This window comes from Morone saxatilis, unplaced genomic scaffold, assembly GCF_004916995.1.
Source record: "Morone saxatilis isolate NCDOM2014 unplaced genomic scaffold, NCSU_SB_2.0 Contig7, whole genome shotgun sequence".
NCBI classification, from domain to species: Eukaryota; Metazoa; Chordata; class Actinopteri; family Moronidae; genus Morone; species Morone saxatilis.
The window spans coordinates 6,122,657-6,131,268 of NW_023340246.1; the positions used below are offsets into that span (position 1 = coordinate 6,122,657).

The 8,612-nt window shown below is 42.1% G+C and overlaps 1 protein-coding gene across 2 annotated transcripts; it reads right to left on the reverse strand.

The window, feature by feature from the left end:
- Window positions 1-1,278: 1,278 nt before the first annotated feature.
- ccnk (cyclin K) lies at window positions 1,279-8,404 on the reverse strand. 2 transcript variants are annotated; one of them, XM_035679005.1, is made up of 11 exons: window positions 8,246-8,404; window positions 7,032-7,270; window positions 6,603-6,684; window positions 6,380-6,511; window positions 5,401-5,506; window positions 5,246-5,303; window positions 4,211-4,380; window positions 3,910-4,124; window positions 3,691-3,721; window positions 3,335-3,400; window positions 1,279-2,842 (listed from the first exon to the last, which is right to left on the reverse strand). In XM_035679005.1, the coding sequence occupies exons 1-11, from the start codon at window positions 8,252-8,254 to the stop codon at window positions 2,289-2,291; spliced, it is 1,662 nt and encodes a 553-aa protein (XP_035534898.1). In that variant the 5' UTR covers window positions 8,255-8,404; the 3' UTR covers window positions 1,279-2,288. The 2 variants fall into 2 exon arrangements, with proteins under 2 accessions (XP_035534898.1, XP_035534899.1); XM_035679006.1 differs by having other exon boundaries at window positions 7,032-7,267; window positions 8,246-8,401.
- Window positions 8,405-8,612: the final 208 nt, after the last annotated feature.

The following is an 8,612-nucleotide window of genomic DNA, read 5'->3' on the forward strand; positions in this document are numbered from 1 at the left end:
AAAAAAAAAAAAAAAAAGTTACTTCTCTTAAGCTCAGTCCTTTTCTGTAGCCATGGATTCAGCAGGTGTGTTTATGCAGCGCATGTTTCTTAAAGTTGAATCTTTTTTCTTAGAATATGAGAGATAAGTCTTCCCTTAGATGTCTCCTGAAAACACTAACATTTAAAAATATTTCTTGATGTCAGAACGAACAAACACTGTTTGTCCAAGTATTTATTGCCAGGTGTGCGATAGAGATAGGAGAGCTATCAGCAGCTGAACAGTCATATTTTAAATTTATAGATAAGTTTAGTGACTGACAGCTCAGGCTCTCCCATCTCTAGTGTTATTTGTTCCAAATTAGAACATTTCTGAGGCTGCTCGCCATGCACCTCTGTTCTCTCAAATAATGCGTCAAAACTAAATCAAAGTATGGTTTTTTAAAAGTGTCCTTTTTTCTAGGAACTGATTTGAAGCCATGATACAATTTTGAATACTTTATATATGGCATTTGATTTGAAATGTGCCACATTTTTTTCTGCATGGTGTTTTGATTTGGAACCCAACTGTCTTTTTTTTTTTTTAAACAGGATTTCTTTTTTTCTGCCTACAATATATGCTAAAAACACAGTACAGAATCCTAGAGTCTACAGAGTAAATGTCAATTCCTGTAGTAACTAGCATGGCTGTAACTTCTTTTCTGAATTTCACTGATGAGATGAATATTTGGCAGGTGAAATAGGCCACTTTTAGAAAAATCTGGGAGAAAATAAACAAAGTTGGTTAATGATGATGCGAAGTGCTGTCTTTATTTGGTGGAGCAAACATGTTTTCTTCAGTGGATGAGTTAGACTGCCCTCTGTTGGTACAGTACTGGAAGCAAAACTACAGACCTGTCTATGAAATTCTATACATGTGTGATTTTAAACCAGGGTACTTTGTAGAAAGCTCATAACCCAAACTAAAAGGAGAAATTAATTTAATAAAAAAAAACATCAGTGCATGACAAATAGTCAGCAAGCAAGCTGTGATGTTAACTGTGGAGGATAAACAGTTGAAATAGCTAAAGTAATGGGTACGACTTGTATGCTAGATATGTGACAAGTCAACTTTTATAGAATTAAGTTTAAAATAACATCCAGTTTATAACCCATTCATAAGAACGTGAGTGGTGCAGATAAAATGGTACCGGAGCTCATGTGATATCTGACGTACATGTGTACTGTGTATAATGGATCCAGTAACACCTTAATCATCAAGACCTTCTCACCTTATACACATTGAAAACACAATACTCAGTTCAAAGTAGGAAAAGCAGGTGTTTATTGTACTAAGTGCGACTCACAAAAAACCAAAGCTGCATGCAGAATACAGAAGAGAAGCCTGACTAAGGCACATATGGATAGAAACTCTCCAAAAGAAAAGCCTAAATGAAAAGACCAGATATGTACAAATATAACCTTAGACTGTCCAGTGTTAGACATGACTGATGTGATAACTCTAATACTGTCTGCAGTGCAGATTCACAGACAAATGTCAAGAAATAAAAACTAAGGGTCTAATGGAAGTAAAAAAAATTATGACCTCAATGCTTTCACAGAATAAAAAGTAACATGACAAGAGTCATATAAAACTGTAGATTCATGAAGATGCATTACAGTATCATGGTCCTTTTTATATGACTACTGTATGTTCAACCATCTCCAGTTGAGTCACGCTTTGTTTTACTCCGCAACAGTGGGAATGCGGACTAAAGAAAAACTGATTGCTGATACCTTAGTATGTCTGAGAATTCAGGAGAACCTAAGCATAATCGGGGTGATCGAATATAGAAGCAAATAAATGACTCAACCAAGTAAAAATGGTACATTTCATCTGCCCACAATTAATGAATGAGCATGTGTGACAAAACTAAAATTTAAATTAAGGGCGCTAAAGGCGCTAATATTTCCTGGTACACATCCAGAACAATAACAATGAGAAGACGGTAGTTGTTACAAGATCCCAGAACTTGGCACATTAAGCGCTATCCTGTACATGTTTAAGCCACTTATTTCAAAAATATTTCAGGATTCGCACTGCGGTCTTTCACTGCCAGTTCAGGTTCTCATAACAATACTGTCCACACCTCACTCTGCCCTTCGAGTCTATCTGTAGTTAAGCCTTCATTAAGAACCTCATCAAACAAAGTCATACTGGAGGGGAACAAGCTCTCCCCGTTTGTTCCTGGTTGCTCTCCCTCTGCACAGAGTTTTCCATCCCCAACTGTGGCCATGCACAGATCCAGTTCACAGACACTTGTCACACTCTCATCTCATCCACCCACCACGGTTCAGGGGCATGCCAGGTGGAGGGGGCAGGGGCACCTGAGACTGTCCAGGGGGCACGGGGGGTGGAGGAGGGTACCCAGCAGGCGGTAGACCTATGCCTGGAGGGGGTCCGTGGCCCGGTGGCATGCGTGGAGGCGGTGGCGGAGGGTAGCTGTTGTATCCCGGTGGCGGATACGTTGGCGGCAAGCTGGGTGGTGGGTAGGTGGAAGGAGGAGGAGGGCCTGGAGGCGGTGCTGCAGGAGGTGGATAAACATGGGGGTGATATGGTGGGATTTGGGGTGCGTAGCTGGGTGGCATGGGGGCGTAAGAGGGACCTTCAGTCTTCATCATTGACTGCAGGCTCTGGTAGCCTTCTCCGGACATGTAGGAGCTGGTGGTGGACATGATGTAGTTGGAGGGCGGGGGCGGAGGGGGCCGATGGGGTAGGGGAGGAGGCTGATGTGGAGGTGGAGCGTGCGGGGGAGGAGGAGCCGCTTCACTCCCCGGTTCTGCTTCTGTGGGAGGCGCTGGAGCTGGAGCTGGAGCTTTGCGGTCTAGCGAGGGAACAACAAAGAGAAAAACAACTTGTTAAAAATGTGCTGTTCTTTGCAGGAAGGAAAACACGAAGCCCCTCATTCACCCGTGATCTCAAATAACCTCTCCATTCCCAGACAGTGAGCGCACAGCTAGACCAAGACTGCCAGGCTTCAGCCACATAGGAGGTCTCATTATCAGGCTCAAGCACTAATCAGATTGGTCTGGGAGAGGTTAGGAGTGTGCGTGTGTTGGGAAACAATGTCCAGACGAGTTGCTGGTTATGTAAGCAGACTGAGAGGACTAAAGACTTTGGGTTGCTTTAAGCTCGACTTCCAGGCAGGGGGGTCCTGGCTGTTCATTATGGGCCTATTTGGTGGCACACGCAAACAGACAGCGGGGTGTTGAGAGGACGCCAGCATGCACCTATGCTCCGATGTAACCATAGATCATTCTAACTTCCAACAAATTTGACTGGAGGAATACTGTAGATGACAAACAGTCACTCTTACCTGGGGGAGGCAGCGGGAGAGGGGGCATGGGGCTCTCCAGTCGGGGAATTTTTGATCCAACTTGTTCTGGAAGTTAAACAGATCAGCCAATAAGTCGCAAAATCTATTTTAAAAATCAGTGAACACATTAAGGAACTTTGCTGTAGGCTTGGATAGCCATAAAATCCCAAAGCCTGCCAGGAAAACACTAATCCCAGCCACTTCGAATCTACAGTATATACCTGTAATCTTGCAGAGACTTAATCGAAATTAATGTCATGTTAATTAGGAAACCGTTCTTGGAGGTATTTCTGTAGATCAACAGACGTTTTTACAAGATTTCAGCTGCTTTAAAACCCAAATGAGCAGAATCTCACCTGGAGCCTTTGGTTCATCTTTTGGGGATGTCTGAAAAAAAAAAAAAAAAAGCGCAAAATGAATGCAAATACTCAGTGCCCACTTTGAGGTAGGTTATGTTAAGTGTCGATGTATGAATCAAATTACACACACAGACAATAAATTAAATAAATAAATGTAGAAATCTAAAATGGGGAAAACTTTTCCAGCCACAAAACAATTCAAGCACACACACTCACATGTGAGCGTTTGAGCTGGCGTGCAGGGCTGCCTCCTTGAGGGGAGGTCTTCTTTGGTGGTGGGGGAGGAGGGTTGGCGGCTGGCGGTTGTCCCTGTGGGACTGGAGGAGCAGGGAGCGGAGGAGCAGGCGCCCGCTCCCGCTCCTTCTCCTGCATCTGCTGAGGGATGGGCTTGTTGCCCTGGGAGTACAGGTCCAGGATCTGGTGGCAAATGTCTGGAAGACAAAGACAATGTTTCTGTTGAGTCTGAAAGGAGGTGAAACAAATATTGCACGAGGTGTCATAGCTTCGTGAGGAATACCTTCCAGCAGCTCTACTGGGACGTCCTGGACAAACTGCTCCCACCAGCGGCGTGACGACTGCTTGGCGGTCCACTCCTGGATGTCGAACTTACAGAGGCGGCCTGCTAGGTACATGACAGCTACCGCAATGATCTCTGGTTCCCACTGCAGAGACAGCATGGTGCACAGGCTGCCAGGGACAAAGGAAATGTGGTTACAGTTTTGTCAGCTATGAGGGAAAAAGCTTTACAAATGTAGATCTAGATCCCTCTATCCTGGGGTAAAATTAGAAAATTGTCAATGTCAATTTTCTAATTCTATCTCAGTAGTTGCTTCATTGTTGTTTTTTTTGCTTTCTCTTATGATTTTGTGGTTTCTGCGTGGTGGTCCTGAGAGCTCAAAGCAAGAAGAAAACCAAACAACAACCAAATACAGACACATGCTGCAAATACAGACATGCTGTAAGTAGCACAGACAACAAAGGAAACTGTTTCAGAGGACACTAAAAAGTGATGCACTCTAGACACGGCTGGAACACGTTTGTTTCCCCACCATAATGATTCATTTTGATTTAAAATTAAATCAGTCTCAAACACCACTTACTGATAGCAGACATCTAAAACTTCATAGGTCATAAACTATGGCAACAAAGTGTGTCCCAGCTGTGTCCATCACTTCTTAGTTTCCCCTGCTGTCTGTGGGACTGTATGTAGTTGTTTTCTTCATTTGCTTCCGTTTTGTGTATTTACATCGATTTCTTATATTTCCACTTAATTCTCCACTTTACTCACAAACTACTTTAACCTCCTCTCTTTTCCTTCTTTTTTCCCCACACACACACACACCTGAACTTTTGGCTCTGCATACACACCGGCTCACACCGTCCTGTCTTTCTTTCTTGCTCATACAGGGACAGCAGTATGGCTTATAAGGTCGCCCAAAAAAACTTGCGTTTCGGATTTTCATGTGGAGTAGGCTTGCATCCTTTACATAACATATTGCACTATATAAGACGTACTCTGTAAAAAGAGGAGAGTTTGCACCCATTTGCTCACCTGTCATTGACAAACGTCCAGGCCATCTGCAGCACCTTGCACACTTTACTCTTGTCACCTTTAACGAGAAGAAAAAGATCCATAAGCTTTCCAGATTCCTAGAACTGTAAAGTATAACACTGCATGGATCTAAAGCCATACTTATCCTGTCTCACCTTTGAGTTGCTTGACATAGCGAAGCAGGAACATGTAAGGGTGCTCCACCTGCAGGTCAAATTTGATTGTCTGGAGTAAAATCCTCTCCAACACCATCACCTCTTCCTGTTGAATAAAATACAGATACCTCAAATAACCCTGTTGGTGGGACCACTGCACTTTCAAGCAGGGCTTACGATGCATCACTGCATCCTGTATTCATTAAATAAGATGATTTTTCTAAAGTGTTCTCTGAAATATTTTGGATCAAATAAGCTATAGTGCATGAAACCCACTGGATGTTACTAGCCATCAGCTGCTCGCCATTACAAATGGAGGGATTAAAAAGGAAACGTATGATGTCCTCATGTAAAAATGATTCAGCTACTTACGGAGAAAATATGACAAATGCATACTATTACACAATAAATAACAACGGTAAGTATGAATAAAACAAGAACGGGTCATTTCAATACGGAGAGTGTAAGTGGTAAAATGAAAATCAACCTTAATCAAACAATCAAATCTAAATTTGCTGACTATAGAGGAATTTTAACTTCTGCCATCATGAGTGAGAAATAATTGAGTGAAGTCAAAAAAAAAAAATCAGTGTGTGTAGCTAGTCCTTTCCTAACCGAATTGTGTGATTTAATTTGATCAAAGCCAAGACAGATCTGCCTACCTCAGTGTGTACTTATTAAACTTTTGCAATCACTACACAACATTTCCCATGTAACCAGTCAGTCAAGAGGCAGAATCCTACTACGGTACATAAGATTATGGCGGCAATTAAGCTGCAGCATGTTCTCCTTCATGTTTTTGTTTTTTTCTTTCTAGAGCTACATGATATTATGTCAGGGCTCTCTAAAGCTGGTTTATGAAGGATTTGAGGTTAAGACTATTACTTTCTTTTCTGCACGGAGTGACCACAAAACTGACCATTGTAAGTTGTCTTTGAACTTGTAATGTTCAGTGTAAAGAGGGAAAACAGAACCTTACCTTCGGATCATCTCCAAACTGGGCAAACTGCACATCATTCAGTAAGCTGCGGGCCGTTTTGATAATGTCTTTACACTTCTTTGGGGTTTCCTCCACTTTCCCCGCCAGGAAAAGACAGCAAGCACCTGTCACCTGTTGAGATACAAACCACACCATTAATCCCACACATTAACTTAACTTCCAGGGACAGGAAAACCTAAGGATAGGCATCGACTGAACTTACATATCTGGGGAACTGCTTGAAGGAGTGAAACATGTAGAAACGGTGGAAATATATGATGCCAGTTGCCAGTGTGTCATAGTGTCTGATGACAGTCAAGGATATCACAGAAATCATTCACAGCAACTACGTAAAATAAACTAAGAAACAGATGTGTCACATTGACTGTGCTGCTATGATAATTAAATACAGTAACTCACAATTGCTTCCTGCTCACAACAAAATGTCAATGTAACTGAAAATGTATCAGCGAGAGAGAGCATTACAGGATACAGTATTTTATCTGTATACTTTCTTCATAGTTTGAATGCGGTTATGTTTTGTCATTTACAATCATTTTGTTTGTAGGGACACACTGAAAAAGTAAAGTCTTACTAATGTATATTCTAATGGTTCTCCCAGTATTAACACTGCTCAATCAATCAAGGATACAGGCCAAGTCTGGTCCCCACGTCAAATATGAAGCGGGCTCCTTCTCTCCGATACCGGGCCTCTGTGCCAGGGTCCAGGCCTTCGGACTGGGAGGGGGTGTGGGCTAAATCTTTCTTGTCCCAGTACCAGCATGGCTTGATGTGGTCCAGAATTCCTTGGCCGGTCATTGACAAGTTCTCCTTGGATTCCTTCATTGGCTGAGGAGAGGACACGTTGGATGGACCTGCTGCACTGGACTGCTAAGTTACAATGCATAGACAGAGAGTGCAGTTAATACCATGATTTACTGCTGAAGACGAGAGGAGCAGCCTGCCCTGGATTCTAGCAGTGCTGGTGTATTTAACAAACTATCAGATAGACTGACTCTGCCTTATTAATCTTAACATAGAAGCTACCAGGGATATCAAAATCCCTTTCTTTTCCCCATCTTAACTCTGGATAGATTAATATTTTGCCAAGCTGTGACAACCGCAAAACCTGAGCTACAAAGATGATTATCTTTACTCAAGACTGTAAGACCGTACAAAACTATTTCTTCATGGTTCAAACTATGTGAACCGTGGAGGAATTACTAGCTTCAGTGTAGTTTCTGTACAGGTTTACGTCTGTTAAGTTAAGTTACTTAACTCCCCGCTAATGGATAAAACGTCCAATAATTATAAAAGTAGATGTGGTTACTGATTCTAAGGGGAGCATACTGTTTTGTCAACTCATTCATTCATAATGTAACGTTACGACTTTCGCTAAGCATACAGATAAACATTAGCTACACTTCGTATTTTACATTACAATGAATACATTCATTCTCATATCAAAAACAACGAAGAACTATTTCCCCGAATTAACATAAGTTAACGAAACCGCTAACCTAGCATCAGTCATGTTAGCCGAGCTAGCATAATGATAACTTAAAGTTGGCGTAGTGAAGCTAACGTTGCCAAATAACCACTAATGCGTTGACGTTAGTCGACTGTTTATAATCCAAAATGTACGCGGGTAAGGTCAGTTAAATACACTGACAGGCTCAAAAGAATTCAACTTTGAAATGAAGGCAGTCAAAGTTGACAACCATCCAGGTGGTACTCTCCGTTAGCAGCCTCGGCTAGCACACTTGCTCCACTCGAGGTGTTAACACCGCTGAGGATAAGAGCCAAAACTAGTCAGAATTCACCTCGATTACAGCCCCTCTGTTTGCAATGAAACACGACTCTTACCTTTAACATGTAGCCGTCGGAGTAAATCACCCAAAACAGACAGCTGGATGAATAATCCGCAGTTATTCACGACAAAGTGGCGAACAAGTGGCCAACAACAGTCCCCATTGTAACAAGGGCACCGCCATTATAGAGACGTCAGGGACTAGTTATCAGACGTCATTACGCAACATTTGCTACACCTGTGCTGTGGTCAAATGTCGGTTTTCATCTTTCCCCTAAATTAGTTTGTTCAGCGTTTTGATTAACTACAATTCCTGCTACTGGAAACTCCTCAGTATGACATTCATGTGAAAAATTCACATTTTAGTATTTAAGTATGATGAAAATATGTTATCCCCAATTATACCCACTAGAGGGAGATAAA

Excerpts from the sequence above, each read along its gene's own strand:
- ccnk (XM_035679005.1), bottom strand. Across the intron at positions 6,685-7,031 it reads GTGGGGACCAGACTTGGCCT|ACACTATGACACACTGGCAA; the intron begins GTATCCTTGATT and ends GACTGTCATCAG. Across the intron at positions 4,125-4,210 it reads CCCAGTAGAGCTGCTGGAAG|ACATTTGCCACCAGATCCTG; the intron begins GTATTCCTCACG and ends TTTGTCTTCCAG.